The following is a 21,987-nucleotide window of genomic DNA, read 5'->3' as shown; positions in this document are numbered from 1 at the left end:
ATTCTTCCTGTAACTAACTCTGCCTCCTACTGAATGTGTGCATTCATGGGCTGAGACTGACACACAGCCACAGTCAGACATCTTTCCAGGGAATCAGTGATGAACTTCGCTGTGTGATCACAATATTAAACATTGCACTTGTTGGCAGGGTGGAATACTCCTAAATCAAATACTTCTAAAATAAAAACTGTTTTATGGCTGGAGAGATAGCTTAGCAGTTAAAAAGCACTGGCTGCTTATTCCAGGGGACCCAGGTTCAATTCCCAGCACCCACATGGCAGCTCACAACTGTCTGTAACTTCAGGTCCAGATCAGACACCCTCACACAAATACATGCAGACAAAGTACCAATGTACTTAAAATAAAAAATAAATGATTAAACAATTTATTTTACAGAATTATGGAATTCTTTTCTTACTTATTTCTAAGTCTTAATTTACAACTTGGTAAGATTATGACTTCAATGTCAGGTTGACATCTAACAATTAGGCCTCAGCACGCAGGATCCTAAGTGCCTATGTAAAACATAACAAAAATCAACAGTTCATACAAGCACAGTTGTACACACCCTATAAAAACAGCATTTCCTCCGCAGGCCTGGCTCAGGAACAGAGCTAGTCAGGCAGAGAGGGAATCTTCATCATCTCCAAGTTGGCTACACAGTGCTCTGTACTAACCCAGGGTTTGGGGAACTCTGCCTCTGGGGTTATTCTAGGAGGGAAGTGGTGTCCCCTTCCCAGATGCTGATCCCCTCAAAGGCAAGTCGGAATGAGTTCAGAGGTGTGCATTCTGATGCACGCTCTTAAGCTCAGGCCTTCACACTTGCGACTTGATATTTTCATTATTATAAGACAGGGATTCCTGAAGATATATGTTAGCATCTTCATCAAAATAATAACACTAAGTTGGCTGGCCAAAGTGGAGGTGACAGACTAGTCTCAGTGTGGGCAAGGACGATAGCTCCACAGGTATACATTTATTTCTCAACTCATCAAACTGTATACTTTATGCTTGTGTAGCTTCCTGTGTATCAACTATAGGTCCAAGAAGCTGCCAGAGAAACATTCCTGGTGGGGACTGGCGACAGCGGTGCACCCTGCAGATGAGTCACTGCTCTCTGCGCCCTTCAAACGCTGCGAAGTGGCGCTCTCCAGAGGTCAGCAGGCTTTTATCGCCTTTCCTCTACATTCCAAAGCCAAGCCTTTGGAGGCAGAGCAGTGAGCCGAAAAGGGCAAGAAGCCTAGAGCAGGCCTTCTAGAGTTCAAATCCCAGTTCTCCCACCTAGTAGCTGGTGACCTTGGGAAAGTTATATAAGGCCTTTGGGCTCCTGTCTCCTGAGAGTAAAAGTGAGACAAAAGTCATACCTCTCACATGGGGTCACCATGGACAGTACTCATGAGCATTAAACATTCTCAGCACTTATAAAATCTTTAGTAATCATAAAAATAGCACGCAGGCATTTGCTGATGCTATGGTTATCCAAGCCCAGCCTCATCAAGTGGCTTCCACTTGCCAGCTTGCTGGCATGTCCAGGTCCCACACACCTACGCGCTCTGCCTTCTGACCTTGTTCCAAGACCCAGGATTTCCCCACAGACAGCCAACCTCATCCTCTCATCTCCTCATGGTCCTCCAACGAGACCAGCACCTTCCTAGCAGTCAGCGGTAGTGACCTGCTAGTCACCCTGATACTGATCTGAACGGTGTGCATGTGTGGAGAGGAGAAGAGACCCTGAGAGTCCATTTTCTCCTTCCATGGAGCCCTTGCTTGTCTATCGCTTGTCCCTCGTTAAGCCTTGCTGGTCCCAGGCATAAAACCCAGGTCACTAAGGATGGTAACAGCCATCTTTACAACTCTGCCCCATCTTGCCAGACCATGACTTTTCTTTTTTTTTTTTTAGGCCCCACAACATGGTTTTATTTTAGCCATAGTGATACATAGGGACATCCACATTTCTCTCTTTGCTAAAGCGCTAGGCTATGGTGAGTAAAATCAGGTGCACTCTGCAGCCTGGCCTCTCATCTCAGCCATCTATTTAGTGGCCCTGGATGAGTATCTAACTTCTCTATACCTAAGCTTTCACATCTATAAGTTAGGGCTCACCATGCTGTCCACATCAATTGTTGCAAGGATTTATAATCTTGATAAAGAAAACCCTTTGAATGGTGGCTGGAACATAAAACCACAAATGAATGCTGGGTGCTGCTGTTAACCTGTCCGCACACTGTGTCCCACCCTCTGTGAAGAATATCAGAAATGTTTCCTGAAACAGAATTGCAGGCTGCTCCCATTACCTTATAGGAGATAACCTAGCACGGCCGTTTATATGGATGACGTATACATTTGCCTGTGGAAATCAGACGGCTTAGGATCAGCACAGTGAGGTGCCCCAGAGGACATGCTCAGACCTCATGCACTTACCACACTCTCCATCTTCTTCCACAGCCCCTCCAGCTGAGTCATGGGCTCACACCACCAATCAGTGCAAAGTTTGTATCGATTGCCTTGAAACCAGAACTGCCTCAGCCACTCAAACTCCACCTGTGGATCAGAACAAAAAGGTGGCGGTTATAATGTCCTTGTGATAGACCAACAAGGACAATGGCTTCCCCGCTCGAGTCTCCTTTGGCAACTTAATAGACAGAAGTTGAGAGAGGCGAGAAAAGCTTGACCTAAGCAGCTCCCACCACACCCTGGGATCTCCAGAGCATTCTGAAAGCCAAGAAAATGGAAGTCTCAGAGTTGAGGGCCTGCTAGGATGGCAATCCAGGTCAGGCTAAATGTTTTAGGCATGTGGAACAAATACTCAGATCCTGAAGTATAGGCAGCATCCACTCACTATGTGCAATGGCAAGTCATAACGAGTAATTAAACACCCTCAGTAAAAGCTAAGAAGGCCATGACATTGACACTGAAAATAAAGAACTTACCCAAGGGATGGGAGAAGCTGGTGATCATCTTAGCCACATAAGCACACAATATATAGTTAGTTATAGAGGATCCTACACAGCCATTAAGGTTCTCAGCTGGTGACGCAGTAAGGGCCAATCACAACAGGCAAACAGAGCAAAGGCAGAAGACACCGAGTCATGTTCTCTTCTGTGAAGGTACTAAGCTATTTGCACTAACTGCCTCCTCCTACCCACAGAATGTACATAGCCATGCCTTCTCCAGGCTTAGTCCTGTCATACAGGCAGAGCTACCCCTACCATACTAATAACAGTAGGAACCCAGGGTGCAGCCAAACATCCCTTGCCATTTCTGGGTTTCAGAAGAATAGAGGCCCCAAGACTAGAAAAGAAGGAGCCTGAAGACATCTTGCTGTCAAACTGGAGCCAAAATGGCAGGACATGAGATGAGAAGATAAAGGCAGGTCTGAGGGGATGGGGGAGAGTGGCTACCCTCTCACAGGCCAAGGGGAGGGGAAGTGGGGGGTAGAGAGGGAAGAACTCTGTAAGAAGGGTACCTGGGGGCAGCACTGGGGATGTAAATAAATAAATAAATAAATGATTTGTTAAAAAAACATTTAGATTAAGCGCATAAGTTGATGAGTTTATACATGGACAAAATATATGTAAAACTTTCCATAGTAACAACTGTCACAGTTAAGATGTATGACATTTACGTAACCATGGAAATATATCACGAACCCCTATTTTCTCAGGCCATGTCCTACGCCCAACCCTGGTCTGAGCAGCTTTGTTAATTTGCTAAAATGTCAAGTGAACAATATTTGTGAATAATAATAATAATAATTAATAATAATAATAATAAGAAGAAGTCAGGTTCAGGAGATAGTTACTGACTGCATGATCTATCTATCACAAAGCCTCTTCTGGTCAAGCTAGTGCAGGTTTCGTTGTCTGATCATTTCAATGGCAACAATCTCAATGCATAAGATCAGCATCTGACCAACACTAAGTCTTCACTTGAACATCAAACCAGAGCATCAAAGTATAACTCCATTCTACCCCAAGCTCCTTTTCACTTCTGCCCTCCAAAGAAGTGTCCAGCGAGCCCAGCCCCACGCTGTGGTGTCTGCTTTGCAGTGATGGCGTTTCACGCTGAGCTGGGCTGCTGTCATCGTGTCCTGTGAGCACAGAAGACTTCCATTTGTTTCTTCACAGTCAACTTCCAGGAGGCAAACAAAAAGCAACTTGTGAAGATTAGCAACGGTGAAAACGGCTCAAGTAAGAAACTGGAGAAGACCTAGTCTAATGGAAAGGTTTCGGTTTACGCTAAATAAATGTTTGTTTGATGTGTAGAACTGATTTCAGCTAAAGCTGTTTAAACAAAACAAAACAGGAATGTGGGCAACATTAAGACAATTGCTAAACCTCTCTCTGTGGCATTAAAAGGCAGTGGTTAATAGAACGTAAATCCGAGAGCTTTGAGAGGAGGATGAATATGGCCACAGTTCAACGGCAGTAGAGATCCAGGTTAGTAGCAGGTTTACTACACGAGAAACGGAAGCACCTTTTACAGGGATGCACAGGAAAGCGTTCAACTGTCTGGCAGCCTGCTGTCCTCAAGCCTGACTGTAGGGAGAGGGGAGTCGATTTCCAACACCTCCTTAACCCTTTCTGCAGAAGAGGACAAAACATGGAAGCCTCGACCACCCTGGTATAGAAGGAATAAAAAGACTACTGTGTGCAGTAAGCCCGTCAACCTATTAGGGCCCAGGACTGCACTTCTATGGAGAGCCTAGAAACGAGAAGAGGGCCACGGAGGACTCTGCCACAGGACAGGAAAGCAAAGGCAGGGCCTGGCCGTGATGACAAATAAAACCTCCTCTTCCTCCTCAGACATCTCACTCATTGCTCAGCCCATGAAGCTGCGGGTGAGCCCCGGAGCACACACGGTGGGAGGAGACAAAAAACAAAAAAACTCTTCAAACAAAGAAAAGCCCAGAACCAGATGAAGTCATTGGCAAACTCCACTAAACTCTTAAGGAAGAGCTAATATCAGTGTCCCTCAGACTGATTCATATAACAGAAAGGGACAGAAGCTACCCAACACAGTGAACAAAGCCAGTTTTACCAGAATCTCCAAACCAGAGAACAGCAAGAAAGGTACCGGACTGAACTCACTGGTGAATTTAGACACAATCAAATCCTTACAGTCATATAACATGACCCATGGCCAAACTGGTTCCATTCCAGGCATGCAAGGATGGTTCCGCCTCAAATTCAGATGCAATAAAGCACATATATTATGTAGAGGCAGAGAACACAGGGCCACCAAGAGATGCAGAAGAGGCTTTTAACAAATCTAGGCCCCTTCATTATGCAATCCCTGAACAAACTACAAACAGAAGGAACATATCTTTGCATAATAAATGCTATCTATAGTAAACAATATTCCAAGCCAATATTCCATTAAATCCTCTAAAACCAGGAATGGACACAAGGCTCCCCACACTTACACGGTTACTCAGTATAGCGCTCCAAATATTAGCTAGAGAAATATGGCAAGAGAAAGAAAGAAAAGAAATGAAAATAGGAAGAAGAAAGTCACATGATCTCTGTTTACAGATAGCATGACCCTAAACATGAGAGGCCATAAAGATTCCTGAGAACAGTCTTCTGTCCAATAGCTGCCTTCTGCCTTGTGGAAAGACATAAAACCAGCACACAGAGATTGGCAGTCCTTCCACACACCTCTGAATTGCCAGGAAAGAAAGACGGGGAGAGCGCCACTCATAATAACTTAGCCTCCTTCCTCATCAGAGGAGTAAAAGACTCTATGATGAAATAAGAACTGCTGAAAAATTGGAAACCCCAGATGATGGGCAGCTTCCCCACCGATGCTCAGGGACGGACAGACAGGATATGGTGAAAACAGGTATATTACAAAGAATGATCTATGAATTCATACAATTCCCACAAACAGTCAAGTGACACTGTTCACAGAACTAGAAGAAAAAAAAAACTTCTAAAACTCATACAGAAGCATAAAATACTCCAAATAGCCAGAGCCATGCGGAAGAGACTGAGCAACGCAACAGTATTACAACCTACACTCAGAGCATACTATAAAGCCATAGTGACAAAAGCTGGCAGTGACACAGAACCAGACCCACTGACAGGGGGACTTAACAGAGCACCCAGAAATAAACCCACATAACTGGGCCATCTAATGCCTTACAAAGATGTGAGGAAGACAGACTGGAAAAATGACATCCTCAATAATGGTGCCGCTGGGGAAACTGGGTATCCACATGGGCAAGAATGAAATAAGACTTATACTTTTCACCATAAAGAAAATTCAATTCAAAGTGGACCAAAGACCTAAATAAAGACTTGAAATACCAAGAAAGGCAAAACACTTCAGAATACAGACATAGGCAAGAACTTTCTGGAAAAGACCTGAAAAGCACAGAAAATAGCCCTAAGGATTATCAATGAAGTTGCACAGAGACAAAACCAACCATCAAATTAAAAAGTCAACCCACAGAACAGGAAAACAATATTTGCCAAATATATATATATACCCAACAGGAGGTTACCACCTAGATTCCAAAAGAGCTCCAAAACTAAATACCAGAAAACTCAAGTCATTCAGTCAATAAATGGGACAGACTGAACAGACAGTTCTCAAAGGGAGACATACAAGTGGCCAATAAATACTGAAAAAGTACTCACCATCCTTAGCCATTAGCAAAGTGCAAATTAAAGCCACCTGGAAAGTCCACTGCAGCCCAGTTATCAAGAAAATAAATGACAACACATGGATGTGGGGCAACAAGGACCCTTTCGTGGGGGAAACATAAATGGGTGCAGTCATTAAAGAATCAATGTGGAGGTAGCTCAAAAACCAAACCAGAATACCATAGGATGCAGATACACCACTCCTCTACCCGTGTATAGGACTCTAAGTCATCACACTATAGAAATACCTGCCTGCACATCTATGTTTAAAGCCACACTATTCACAGCAGTAAAGATCTGGAACCAGTCTCGATGTTGATGTCTATCAACAGATGAACGTGTTGAGTTTCAGATCCTGGACGTGACGCTCAGATGCCTATATAACATATCAAAGTGGACCTGGCCTATAGGTTCTCCCAACATCTGTCAGTCCTGTTACAAGGCATGGTTGCTATACCCTGCACCAGGGCTGGCCTTTCCTTCCCCAAGACACTCTTCCCTATATAACCCAGACATTTGGCGCCCGCCTGCCCCCTCCCTCTCTCTCCCCCCCCCCCCCCCCCGTGTATATGTGCTGCTTGCTCTCCTTCCTCCCTCCACCTGTCTCCTTGTCTGCATGATGATTTCCCTGTCCTAGTTCCTTAGTTACTCGCCCAAAAGCTGCCCCCAAATACACCTGCCTTTTGACTCTCAATTCAGCTTGAATTGGCTGAATTAAACCTATTAGAATGGATAAAGAAAGTGAGGTATATAGACACAGTGAGAGTTTACTCAGCTGGAAACAAGACTGTAATCATGGCATTTTCAGGAAAATAATGGAACTAGAGATCATTATGTTAAACAAAATAAGCCAGACAAATACACAGCAGAATGTAGATAAAAATGTGCATTATATGTTTATTTGTGCATGCATGCCTACATACATACATATGCACATGACTAGAAATGTGAGAGACTGTGAGACATAGGAAGAGATCCTAATGGAAGCATGGCAGAAGACATGGCAAGGGGTCTGCTCAGTGTGGGAGCCAGGGCAATGTGCTCAGTGTGGGAGCCAGGGTGATCCGAGAAGATGACTGGAACAGACCAAGGCAGGCGGAGAGGACAGCGGAGGTCAGTTAATGGTCACATAACAAAGTGTACTGAAACTCACATATGAAATCTCTCAATGGAAGCCTTTATTGTGAATGCTAACTGGAAACAGTCAATGATGATGATGATGATGATGATGAGATGGTGGTGAAAGAAGAAGGCATAGCAGTGCCCTTCTTAGGCTGAGGGAGGGGGCTAACAAGGCCAGCCTAGACCGTACAACTGGACCCTGAGTCAAACTGGAGGTGACGGTAGGAAGCAATGAAGGGCGTAGGAGGGGGCGCAGGTGGGGAGTTGTGGGAGAGAAACAACAAAAGAAAATTCAGTTTGAGAAATCCCTTAATGAAACCTAAGTCTCTGTGAACGAATAAAAATGAACATAAAGCACAAAAAAAGAAAAAAGAAAAAAAAAACTAGCACTGTTTCCATCAACAAAAACCAGTTTGAGAAACAGAAGTGTAAGAGGTAGGGTTCTGAGGTCAGTGGGAAGCGGGCTGGGCTACAGAAGACCTAGGCCAGCTGTGAGACAGGGCTACTCAGGCAACAGCCATATTGGTTTGTGCTGAGGTGTAGATGCGTCAATAAGGAACTGCCTGGTATATGTCAAGATTCCTGCCAGGGACGAAGAATATTAGCTAGAGAAGACCACAAGTCCGAGGACTTACTGTCTGTAAGCATCTCACAGGCCTGGAGAGTTTTCTGAGGAGAAAGGGTTTTCCATCCCTGCTGGCTCACAGCCTTTTGCCCTTCCGTGCCAGTCAAGGAGCTCGGCACTGGGACTTGAGACAGGCAGAGGAGGTCTGGTAAGTAATGTCAAAGGGATGACACATTTCTGGGGACACTAGATCCTACCTTAATGGTATGGCCTGACCCTTTTACTTCAGTGGCAGGGGTGGGAGATGGAGAGTTTGCCACCTTCACTATCTTCCTCATTACTAAAAGAATTTCCCCCTCAAACACTGGGGACAGGAAAGCTACAAAGTAGGTTTGCACAAAAATCAAGGAGTTGGCTCCTATTCTTGAAGCCCTAAAACAAAAACAAATTAAAGTGTGGCATACCGAGTGACCTAAAAAGTTCCAAGCATGTGTGTGAGAAGTAGGGCCTCCATCCTTTCTCTAGACAACAAAACCTACAGAGGAAGCTGAGACCAAGCAGAGCAGAAAGAAAAGACAGAATTCATCGGGAAACCAAAATGCAGACAGGAGACAGAAAGGTTCCACAGGCGACATGGGTCCCCAGAGATAAGGACAGAGACACAACATACAGTTCCCTGAGGGTCTTGGCAATCTTCTGCTCATGCGTGAATTCTCACATGCACAATGAAAACTGTTACCCTACCATCAGAGTCAAATGAAAGCCCACGGGAAGAAGAAGGTGGATGGCGGCCTGAGGTCCCACTGATCATCAAAGACCTTCTGGATCTTCAGAGAACCACGAAAGCAACTGTACGGTGGCTTCCGGTTCACAGCTATGACATCATGCCGCGACCTGTGCACTTGCACCTGCCTTCTCCACAGAAAAGCCAAAAGAGGTGACTCTGGGTTAGTTTTCCCTCAGAAACACCAACAGACTATATGAAGGGAAAGAAATGGGCTGCATCTGCCTGCCTGAGACTCAGGCAGTGAGCACTCAGGGCTTGTGGTGCAAAGACTGAAGATCAGCCAGGGATGGCAGGGCTTATCTGTGGTTCCAGTGCTCAGATGGCTGAAACAGAAGATTGTGAGTCTGGGTCTAGCCTGACCTACATAGCAAGCATCTATCTGGAAAAAAAATGATAAAAAGAAGAAACACTACAGAAATCATATTTCAAAACCATTATGACCACATTGGTATCACTCCTATGAGTAAGCAAGCAAGCAGTGCCTGCCTTCTCTCTGCCATGTTTGCCTGGACTCTTGATTGGCCCCAGGTCAGCACCGGGTTTGCTCAGGGGGCTGTGCACAAGTCCTAAGGGACATGCGTCTCACTACACCATGTACCTTTTTATAATTCAGCACCGAGGGCACTAGAGCAGGGCAGTGCTCCGCTTCAGCTGCACAAACCCAGGAGGCCACTCCAGAGCAGCTCTGGAGAGAGGTAGGAGAAGAAGAACCTCAGAGCCCTAAACTGCGGCCCACTCTGCCGCTTCCAGGAGAAACTTGCTAGAGATTGTAAGTTCACAATGCACATAATAACATAGAGGAGGACCTGGCTTATAAGTGAATTGAAATCTTTTCTCTGCATCTTAAGGAGGGGCTATCACAAAGCCACCTGCTTCTTATGACTAAAGTTCCCATGTTGCTAGAAAATGCATTCCTAAATGCAGATGGCTTTTATTCAAAGTGCTTCATTATAATTAGCCCAGCAAAGGCACATGGCCTTGAAGGAAGACGATAACTACTAAGAATACTCTGCGAGTAAACCAGCACCCCATCCCAGGCCAGCTAGCAGGAGGACAGCTCATTCCTAATGAGCAGACGCACGGCTTAACCTTGACAGTAAGATGACCTTGGAGAAAGGGAGCTGAGGAGGTGCTGACCGTGACAGGTATGTGACTATTTGGATATAAGATCTATATCCGACCACCCCCAGGCTAACCCGAAAGGGCTGCCCCACCTTCCAGATACAGGCAAAGGCCAGTTTGATTCTGCAGCAGATGGATTCTGATGGCAGTATTCTGCTGTGCGATTATATAGTTTCTCTATGCACGGAGATAAGAAAACACTGTAGCCATATGACTAGCGAAGACAGTGAAATGAAACAGTGTCCGTGCATGACACAGTCAGCAACTGGTTTACTGGCCTGACTCTGAAAGCCATGAATTCTTTCAGAAAAGTAACTAAATATGTGCATTAGAAATTCTGCACTAGGCTGGGCAGTGATGGCGCACACCTTTAATCCCAGCACTTGGGAGGCAGAGGCAGGTGGATTTCTGAGTTTGAGGCCAGCCTGGTCTACAGAGTGAGTTCCAGGACAGCCAGGGCTACACAGAGAAACCCTGTCGAAAGAAAGAGAGAGAGAGAGAGAGAGAGAGAGAGAGAGAGAGGAGGGAGGGGAGGGAAGAGGGAGGGAGGGGAGGGAGGGAAGAAATTAATTAATTAATTAATTAATTAATTAATTCTGCACTAAGACGGAGAATGAATGGGACTGTTCGGGGGGGGGGGTGTCTCTGGGTCCATAGGAGTGTAGCTTTCAAGCAGCAGTATCTAAGCAACATCTCCAGTGGAGATGCTTACTACACATAGCGAGCGAAGGACGAAAAACTGGCCCTGGCTTCAGCTATAGCATCAGGTGGCCATTACTCTCTAAAAGCCCAAGTTTTTTTGCCTTTGGTTCTAGGATTCTGATCCTGTTTCCCCCAGTGTAGAAGAGCTCACAAGATACTGAAAGACTTTTAAAAAGCCACTGTAAGGTATCTTACGTCTGTGGGTGAAGATGCTGTTTCCTCGTCTGCTCAGAATCCTCCGAGGACCCCACTTCCCTCACAGTAACAGGCAGGCTGCTACTCCCCAGTCTCTAACACTTTCCTTGTGACCTCATGGTCTACAACTGGGAGCCTCATCCCCTCACTCACACTGCTGATAAACTGTTCCGTGGACACTAAACATTCTGTGCCCTGTGGCATTTGTAGTGGTTGCTCCTTCTACTCGAAATCGCCCCAAACCCTGATGTCGCTCACCTTTTCTGCTTCTTTCCGGCAGGATGCTCTCTGGTTCTTGCCATCTGCTGGCCTGTTTATTCTCTATAGTACTTAGCAACATCAGCATATCACCTAATTTGCCAGTGTTTTGTGTTTCTTGTTTCCCGGCGGCTGGCTCCCTACACGAGAACACCCTAATGCAACCAGAAGAGGGCCCAGCCCCACCTCTTGATAGGCCCATCACTTGATAGCATGAGCAGAATGCCATCACAGTCCAGGTTTTCCACCAGGTCCCATTATGAGGAAGTCTGAGATTGCAGGCACATTTTAACCATCCTTTACCACCTGTTAATCTTACCCTCTCCCTTATGTCATTATTAATTCACCAATAGTGAAATCCATTCATTTGAAGTATAAAACACAACATTTCTTTTACACTGATGAAGTTGCATGATTATTACAAGGCTCATTAGCATGAAGGAAAGAGTGCAGGCTTCGTGTATTCTCTCAATAAGGGTGCCCACAGATGAATCCAAGGACTGTTCTGTCTTCACTGAATATAGTTATCTACTGTGGTGGTTTGAGTATGTTTGGCCCCATAGATTCATGTGGAATGCTTGGCTATAGAGTAGCACTATTAGGAGGCGTGGCCTTGTTGGAGTAGGTGTGGCCCTGTTAGAGGAAGTGTGTCACTGTGGGTGCTGACTTTGAGGTCATATATGCTCAAGCTACGCCCTAACCAGGATATCTATTTCACATTTATTTTGGCTAGCTATAGAGGATGTCACTTAAGTACAAAGTTTCTTTTTTAAGAAACTCATTTACTTATGCAAAAAGTAAGTTGAAAAAAGCTAAATAGTTAACAATATATAAAGTAGAAATTGAGAGTATTAACAAAACAGTAAGCTTAGAAGGTGCACAGACCTCAACATGTAGACCCTCTGCACTCACAGACTACAGAAAAGCAGCTTGTCTTAAAAATCACTGCTAGGTGGGCGATCATTCTCTCCAGGTCCCTTGTAGCTCCCCAGGTCTGTATGTTCCAAGAAAGCCACTGACAGCTCACACTGCAGTTGCTCTGCAAGGATGTTTGTATTGGAAAGAACTGTGGGTGGAAAGTCAGTGCCTTCCTGCAGAAGTTAGGGCAGCGCTACTCACAGACTTGGAAGATGCTTCCCATCTGTTAGGAAAATGAGTTCCCCGTCTCAAGGTTCTACTTAATACATTTTAACCCCTTCCGGTGTCATGCGGCCAGCCCATTGTGTATCTCCCTCCTGTAGAAACCATCTCAAAGAAAGCAATGGCCAGAATGTTTGAGACCTTTAACCCAGATTCTTATGAAGTCCTGACCATCAGGTGACAGCTCGCTTTGGGAGGTAATGGATATCAAGGGCAGAACTCTTATGAATGGCCTCAAGGCACACTTGATACTCCTTTGTCCCTTTTACCATGCAAAGACACACTGAGAGAGTGCCATCTGGGAATCCAGAAACATGACCTCACCCACACCTGATACCTGCTGGTATCACCTACCCTCGCCTCTGACTTAAAATCTCCAGTATGAGACCCTCATGAAGCTGCAAGCAGGGATGAGTCTCAATCTACCCTCCCCTCTGACTAGGATCTCTTAGATTAGATCTCAAATTGCAAGCAGGGGTGAGTCTCAGACCCATTAGCTTCCTGAGGAGCCTCACCTCATTATGGATTTCCTCTCCTTGTTTCAAAACTGCAGGATCAAAGGACTTCAACGAGATGTTGCCATCGTCCGAGTCATTAAGGACATTCTGCAGCGCCAACTGACAGCGTTGTAAGATATAATCCAAGGTGCCTGTTGAGCACTGTCAAGAGAGAATCACAGGTAAGACATGGGGACCTCCAGGCTAACCACACACTCTTCATGCTCACGTACATGCTCACCGGTCATGCTCCCAGCTCATGCTCCTAAGTGACAATTACAGCAGTGGCCTGCTTGTTTCTGGGTGGACAGCCAGGCCTCAGCAGTCATGCAGGCTGCTGGCTGTCTACACTATATGGACCTCCTCTCCGAATAAACAAGAGCCCTGAGGTATGGTATATACATGAGGTGTATGTACATAGTAATATGTTTGTATGCATTGTCTACATATACTGTAACATCTTACACACTAACTCTTAAATGTAGAAGAAATGTAGACAATTATTCAGTAAATATCCAGTTGGCAAGGATGGTGAAGATAAGTGATTTTTGTCCTGTGTAATGAATATATCAACAGGGAGGAATGGTAGACAGAGTGGACAAGTTGTACAAAGCACACAAACTACAACAGCAATAATGTGTGTGTGAGAGAGTGTGGGTGTGCACAGGGGTGACATTATAACTCAAAGAAAACATTCTGTCCCCTTTCTTCATACAGGAGGCAGCTGCAGTTCTTCCTCGATAATGAAGCGTATGGGGTAGGCTGTAAAGCATACTCAAGGCAAAGCTGAGACTGCGCTATCAGTGGGGACAGAGACGCCTGGTTCACTCTCTTTAGGGCTGTGGAAATGTGACAGAAATCAAATGGAACATACTCTATTGAAGGAGCCTATGTTGGAAAAGCCAAAGATATAGGTGGGGTATGCATTCATTTATTTTTATAATGAAATGATTTCCTAACATGATTAGAAGATATATGTGTGTGTGGATGGATGGATGGATGGATGGATAGATAGATGGACTGATTGATAAAGGTAGGTAGATAGGCAGGCAGACAGGTAGGCATGCAGACAGAGACCGGTTGACCAATCGATCGATCTCCTTTGGATGTCTGAGAAAAAAATATCCTTAAATTATTTTTATTTTAATATTCATAACTTAAAGTGAAGCCATACAAAAAAAAACCTTGCAAGGAAATCTTGTGATACAGAAACTGCTATTGCCTATTTACACAACATGACATGATGAGCCTGGGAAACACTGAGTTTCTGTGTGCACAGCAGAAGCTTGACTAATGTATTTTGCTGTGGTAATCCCAGAGTGCAGAACACCTGAGGGTAAGCAGCACTGAGCAAGAGCGGGGAGGAAAACTCTGCTCACAAAGTGCCCAGTGCCTATTTCTAAGTGGCAGTCCCTTTCATTTCTGTGTTCTAAGTATGGAGTAGCCTGCCCATGGGGCAAGCAGGTGCATGCTCACCTACACTCTCATCAATGTGGAGTCAGTTCAATGGACTAAACCTTATTTACGGTCACAAAAACAGAAGCGCAGAACTTTGTCTTTCTGACTTTAAATGTAATTGGTATAAAGTGGGCCTGAGTTTTTTGAGGTCTTAATCCTTTTTTGGTCACAAATTTATTGAAATATAATTCATAGCATGAAGTCCAAGTATTGAAAGCAACAGTTCAGCAAGTTTTATTATATTCAGAGCTACACCATCATTACAACATTTACTCTGGGATAATTCTGTTAACTCCAAATGAAACCCTTGCCCTTTGGTGCCCTTTGGTGCCCTTTGCACCAGCACTACCTTGCTTCATGTTGTGAGGAGATGATGCTGAAGGCACGCACCCCTGCCTGTCCTGGGCCTTTCAGCTCATTATAATCACCGGCTGTGTGTGGTCGTTGGTGCCTGGCTCTTACACTAGTACGTTTCTGTGGTTCATCCCAGTCGCAGCGTGCATCAGCACTGCAACCTTGTTTATTGTCAAGCAGTACTCAATGACATGCAGATGTGATGAGCGTTTGGGCTCCTATGAACATACATGTATAAGTTTTCATTTCTCTTGGCTACATACCCGGGTATAGAATTGCTGTGCTGTAGAGTCCCTGCATTTAGCCTCAGAAGTGCCAGACTTACCAAAGTCCCTGTAGAATAAGTACATTCCTTCCAGAAGTACAGAAGAGCTCCTATTTCTGCACACAGCCTTGCCAACATTTATTACTGTAATTTGACTCTGGCTTATACTGGCAATTCTCTAATGACTAAGGATGATAAACATTTTTGTTTGTTTGTTCTGTTTTCTGGGCTAGGGAGGGACCCCAGGTTTTGTACATGAAAGGCAGGTGTTTTACTGCTGAGCCACACTCCCAGCTCTGCTGTGGGCTTTTCATGTCTTCTTGACTACTTTTATACCTTCACTGGCACATGCCTGCTTAGCTCAGACACCATTTTAAACAGATTCATTTCTCTTTTAAAGAACTGACTTTTTAATCATTCTTTCATTCTTTGATCATCGACACTTATCTTCCACCCTATCTCTACTGTCTTGCCAGCTCATTTTGAAGGACATAGAATTTTTAATGTTTTCTATTTTTTCCATCTGTTATTTATGCTTTGGCTGTCCTATCAAAACCAATGCCCACACCAAGATAAGAATCACTTGTTGGAAATCAGTAAGATTTCCAAAACAAAACAAGGCATATGGAATAGAGAATGGAGCACGTTAACACATGTGTGTCTGTGCCTCTGACTGATACATATTATCACTGAAATGATAACACAAACTTGAAGTTATTAGCTATTTAAAAAATAATTATATATAAAGTTTAAGTTTCTAAAAACAAACCACTGTTGCATCTCAAGAACATTCTGAAAATGAAGCCAAAATCCAAAGGAATAGAGCCAATAGAACAGTTCTGGTCATACACATCCAACTTGTCCGCACAGAACTCGCTCCCAATAACTCCGAGGGATAGCAAAGGACCCTTTCCACAGCACAGTCTGGGAATGGCGCATAGAAAAGTCACACAACACAAGAGTGTCTGGAGGTCAGGCGGCTCTGCAAAGTGTGAGGCTGGGAAGTCGGAGTTCCTTTTCTGTTCTACTGAGAGAAGGAAGGAAGAAAGGAAGGAAGGAAGCCTTTCCCTTCTTTGACCATTGGAACAGTTACATAAGGTGAAATGAAACGTTTCATGTAAAACACAAACATTCTGTCACCTGAACCTGTGTAGTTTGGAGTCTCTGCATGAACCGCTTTTCTCTCCTATACGTAAGGATTCAAAGTTGCCACTCCCACAGTTGGTAACGGAGTCAATCTTATTAACTCATCATAGCCTGAGGCATCAAGGTTCTGCCTAGCTTTTCACTAGTGCCCGTGCTGGATAAGCCTCTTTATCAACTCTCTTTTACTGAACCAGATCTAAGGTTTGATTCCTAAATTTACTGTAAAGAGACTGAAGATATGGGTGTTCTGTGGCACTGTGCACAAACCCCATGTAGATCTCCAAAGACTAAACCAACTAGATGTACTGGGACATACAGCTTCACCATAATGTTACCACTCCTGATAATTACTAGTTTTTACTTCAATAGTCATATTTTTTTGGAAATAAAGTTGCATTAAAATATAATGCAACATATAATTTTAATTTTGGGATGCTTAACCACCCAAAATTCTAGTTAGTCAGAATAATGTATAATAAGGCTAGCAGTAGTATTAAATAACTAGGCACCAAATATTTGAGATTTATATGTCACACACACTATCACAGAACCTCCAAAGCAGTAGTAAGTAGCATGTAAACAAACTGAGTGCAGCTATGTTCCAATAAACCTTTATTTATAAGAGCAGCCCACTGCTCCAGTCATTTTTCTGACTGCCAAATGTAGTATAGAAAAAAGATATTTAAACAATTAACATCATAGGTATTCAATTATTAAAATAACATGTAGTTTAAACTAAACTACAGAGAACATAAGAATTGGCAGCAATTTTTCTCGTTTTGAGATGTTCTCACATATTCTAGGCAGGCCCCAAACTTGCTCGGTAGCCCAGCATGACCTCGTTCTGGTCCTCCTGCTTCCACCTCCCGAGTGCCGGGCTGACAGAGATGCATCGTGTGCTCCTATTATGGTACGCTGGTGGTCAAACACAGGGTCTCATGCACAGCAGGGATGGGCTCTACCATTCAGCTACATTGCCAGCCTGACTCAAAAAATGTCTTCTTCCAAAAGAACCACTACACATAGTCAGTCCCTTCTCTCTTTATTTAAAGTGAATCAATATCCAAAATATGGCCTGAAAATGCAAAAAATACAAGGATAGCTATGATTAATCTGAGAAAGCTAAACTTAAGGCTATATTTAAAAATAACTTAAGGATAGGATGAAATTGGTCAGCATGGAGAAAGGACTCAAAGCTACGGAGTAGGATACATTCCAAGTCCAACCTCTCATCACCATGATGCCTTCTGCTCTTTGCTACCTTGTATTCTGCACTATTCTGTTCCTTGTCCTAAGTATCTTCTGTAGCCCAGGCTGGGCTGCAATGTGTGAGCTCCTTCCTCAACTTCTAGGAGACTGGGTTTACAGGCACATTCCATCACGCCGGACTTGGAGCATCTTGGAGACACCAACAAATCAACTATTCCAGCTTCTAATGACTAAAGGAGAAGCTTGAGTGCCGCACCGCCAAGGAATGAAACAGAACCCCCCTTCCGAAGAGAGCTCTCAACGAGTAGGAACTTTCACTATGGCAACATTTTTGCTGTCTCTGGCTTTATGACCACTCCAGTGAACACAGAGACGGAACAAGCCTCCCCCGAGGAGTCTCCACTCCTCTATTAGCTTTTCCATTCGCTGTTCTAAAAGATGTAAACGCAACAGCTCGTTTAATCCTGAGAATCATATGAATGATAATACTTGTATCCCTATCAAACATATATTCTAACCATTTTAATCTTTAGTGGCTTCAAGGCCCATGGATACAGCACTAGTCAGTCTGTGTGCCTACTCTTACAGGTTAGATGATCAAAGATGTAAGAGAGATGGACTTGAATAGCACATGCTCAAGGGATTGACAAGAACTCTTGAGAGGGTTCTATCTAGACAGAGGGCTCCAACAGGAAATGGAGTCATTCTGCAGCCTGTCAGATGGTCTATAAATATTGCATCCTCTGCCCCTTCTCTACCCTCCCTCCCTAGACTTCTAACTAATGACACTCGCCAATGGCACTGACCCCTCAAATAGACCATCCAACCACCTAGAATAAGGATTTGCATGTTTGTGTGGTTAACATTTTCTCCCTAGAAAGCAGCAGAGTGGAATGAAAGGCTTGGGCAGAATGATCATGAGGGCGGCTTACAGCGCAGAGCACAAGGATAAGCACGGAAGCAGTCAAAAGGATGCGTGAACCGCAAAGAAAAGATTGCAGAAAAGGAGGACAGAACGACAGAGGGCTTGCTGGCACTCTGAAGGTATTCACCACACACACGGTGTCATGACACACAAGCCACAGAAAGAGCCATGGTGCTGTCCCACTCAGCAACCTTGCTCATCCCGGGCACTGGCAGGACCCTGCACAGATGCCACTCTGTAGGGATGATTTGTTCTGTCCCATATGCCCACACTTGTTCCCTGGGGCTGTGACCCAGGGGTTGTCTAAGGTGAAAAGCCTTAGACTTAACCTCCAGCAACCTATAATTAGCTAATTCACTCTCTAGTCTATGATCCTTGTCATTACTCCCCTGCTCTCTATGGCCCTCTTCTTATCATTTCCATTCTGACCTCAGATGATCAGCTGTTACTCTGCTAAACTGGGCTGGGAGCATGGCTGGAGCTTAGAAGTTCCCTGATATCCATTGCAGTAAGTTTCCCATGGATTTACATTATATGTCTAGCTGTTCAACCAAAAATAAGGGAAATGTTGACCTCAGCTGTTTGAACTCATATAACATACACTTAAGCATACAAACTCACCCCATATCTTTCCGTCTTCACCATGGTAAACATTGTTACACGTGAACGTTTTAAATCGGCAGCATATGTTAATGGCATTTACCTTTTCCATGAGATAAAACCCTTGGCTGGTAAGGTGGCTGCCAAACCTGAGGACCCGAGTTTTATCTGTGGGAGCTATGTGGTGGAGGGAAGGAAGGAAATGACTCTGCCAAGATGCCTTCTGACCTCCACACACGTGCTGAGACACACAGAGAGACACACCACGGAAGAATACACACAAACTAATAAAGAAATGTCATATGTTTAAAACAAACAAACAAAAGCCCAGTTACAAAAGGCAAAGTAAGTTTTTCCAATACTGTGAGTAAACTTTAAAAAAAAATTTTTTAAGATTTATTTATTTATTATATGTAAGTACACTGTAGCTGTCTTCAGACACTCCAGAAGAGGGAGTCACTACGGATGGTTGTGAGCCACCATGTGGTTGCCGGGATCCAAACTCCGGACCTTCGGAAGAGCAGTTGGGTGCTCTTACCCACTGAGCCATCTCTCCAGCCTGTGAGTAAACTTTAAAACTGTAGCTACTACAACCCAGAGCCAAAACTGTAAGTACATAAAGTGTAAAGTCAAATTAGATATAAGTTAGTTTCCAATCAAGCACTCTTCAGAGCCCTACAATAAACTGTCCACCCAACTGCCTCTGCCACGTTCAGTTAAGCGTGAATCATCACATTTTTATTTCTGCTTACCTCTGCAACACGGTGAGTGGAACTAAACCGAGGCTGTGAGCCAGCCAAAACACAGTGCTGGTGAGTGGCATTGAGGTCATCTGCAGAAAAAAATGCAAAAAAATAAATTACCGTTTATTAGTCAGTACATGCTTATTCACTGTTTAACTGGAACAAAAGGTGAACAGTAACTGTGTCCTATCATCCAAGGAACAGCAATCACCAAGGAGTTAACATTAGGATGGCCACACAAATACTGCATGTGTATGTAAAAAATGAGTCATTCAATCCAGGGTTCTAGTATATGTGTACAGATACATATTTATCTTAAATAAATCACCCACACCAGGATGCCATCAATAACATTCCAGGCTAGCTTTTGCAAGCATGGCATATGGCCCACTACTGACACATGGTTTTATGGTGAGCATCAGCTACCACGTTTTCTGTCTGTGGATTGAGCTGTCCTCTTTCACAGTTATATCTTTAGCAGAAACCAGAATCCTTTTCAATTATTTAGAATTAAATGTCTTTCATTCCAAGTTCACCTTTTTTCTACCTAACTGAAGATTCAATTTTGCCCTGACAATTAACCAATCCAGCATGTTGGGCTCTTGGACCAGAAGTCAAGCCTATGGGTCCTGACTTCAGAAAGGAAACGATGGTGGTAATCCATTAGTGGAAGACAAATCAGAAGCCAGTTTCTGTGTGTTTTAAAATGAAGGCTACAGCTGGACAGTGTCTATCACACTCACTTAAGGCGTTATTACCTCATTTATTACATAGACAAGAACTGAACAGTGGGTGCCTCAAAGACGTGATCTCCACTTCAGGCAATACAGGCCTCTACAAGGTCTGAAGACAATGACTTCAACTACACGGAGGTGAGAAAACACTCAGAGCTCCTCTAGACATAGGAAGGAAACAAAACGACAAGTGGAAGGCTTCAGCCCAGACACCGTGAAAGTAATCTAAGAGGACTGAAAGCTTTGGCTCCCTGAGAACATGAAATGACAGTACAAGACCTACCCACTTGTAACAACTAAATGCTTCCAACAAGAAAAAGTAACTAAGCAAACATAGGAATCAAAGGTTTCTGACCCCGGGGAAACCCATCCCAGGGAGAAGACAACCAACACAGGCAGGTCGGCACCTGCTCTGACTTAGGTGGGAGGGAGTTCAGATACAGAGTGGGGAAGGAAAGTGAAGGAAAGGGCAGATGAGAACGGGCAAGCCAAGAGGACAGCAAGGTTCCGACATGTACGAGATTGTGCAGGCCGGGGGGGGGGGGGGAGAGTGAGGGCGGGGACTCACTGCAGTCATTGGCTAAGCACTGACTTATGCATGTGTGAAAAAAATACCCAAGGGATGAAAAAGAAGCATCAGAAAGGAGCAGCCTGGGCTAACCCCAGACCTCACTCATCACCAGGAAGGAGGAGGCTCCAGAGGGGGACTGCTCCTAGGACAAGGTACTTCTCCATAGGGAAAGGGTCACATCAGCAACAGAGCCAAAGATGTACTGTTAGATACACCCAGCCAAGCCTAAACTAAGCCTCTAAAGAACCCAACTCATATAAGAAAGTGAATTATCCATTGAGGCATATTCTAACAGTGTTTAACAGAATGTAACAAAAACAGGTATGCATCATATACCATATACTCTGGCATTCATTGAAAAGATAACAAGAGAAAACTCTACACCTACACAAGACATGTACAGATCTTTCTTTTCACACACATAAAGTTTAATCTCATACACATATATAGAAGCTTTTGAAAGTTGGATAGTCAGTATCCAACTAAAAGGGCCACTAAATGAGATGAAAGGAAATTTAGACACTACAGGGAAAAAAAAAATGAGTGAACTTCAAAAATGAGTGAAGAAAGGAACTCTCTAAACTAAAGGACACATTTCAAAAGACTCCAAAAGCATGAGTGCACCAGTGATGTATGGATGAATGTTAGTAGCTTGGCACACATGCAGCCTGCATCACGGTAAGAGCAAACAACCCGAAAAGGCCAATGTGCCCAAAGCATTTTCACACTTATGAAAACAACAGGCTCAGAGTCAAGCAACACAAAAACTGGAAGCAAAGTCAAATAGAATCAACGGTCACTGTGATCAGATGCCTGATGGTGGAAAAGGAACGCACTGAACAGAGGAAGGAGCAGTGTGAATGCAGACGGCTCTTCCCTGGTGGTCAGAGCATGTGGGAGACACCTGGGGAATGTGGATATATAAACCAAAGAAAATTGTCAAT

At 44.1% G+C, this 21,987-nt stretch overlaps 1 protein-coding gene across 2 annotated transcripts in view; it reads right to left on the bottom strand.

Annotated features, from left to right (window-relative positions):
* Fto (FTO alpha-ketoglutarate dependent dioxygenase) overlaps positions 1–21,987 on the bottom strand; it is a 350,246-nt gene that overhangs the window by 179,106 nt on the left and 149,153 nt on the right. For both annotated transcript variants that reach the window (XM_021171161.2, XM_021171162.2), the window contains exons 5-7: positions 19,748–19,827; positions 13,057–13,200; positions 2,422–2,541 (exon numbers count right to left, since the gene is read on the bottom strand). In XM_021171161.2, the coding sequence (XP_021026820.1) occupies positions 2,422–2,541; positions 13,057–13,200; positions 19,748–19,827 (344 nt within the window). The remainder of the gene's footprint in view (positions 1–2,421; positions 2,542–13,056; positions 13,201–19,747; positions 19,828–21,987) is intronic.

Source organism: Mus caroli, chromosome 8, assembly GCF_900094665.2.
Source record: "Mus caroli chromosome 8, CAROLI_EIJ_v1.1, whole genome shotgun sequence".
Taxonomy (NCBI): Eukaryota; Metazoa; Chordata; class Mammalia; order Rodentia; family Muridae; genus Mus; species Mus caroli.
Note: the sequence above shows the minus strand (reverse complement) of the source record. Positions and strands in the feature narration are given on the sequence as shown.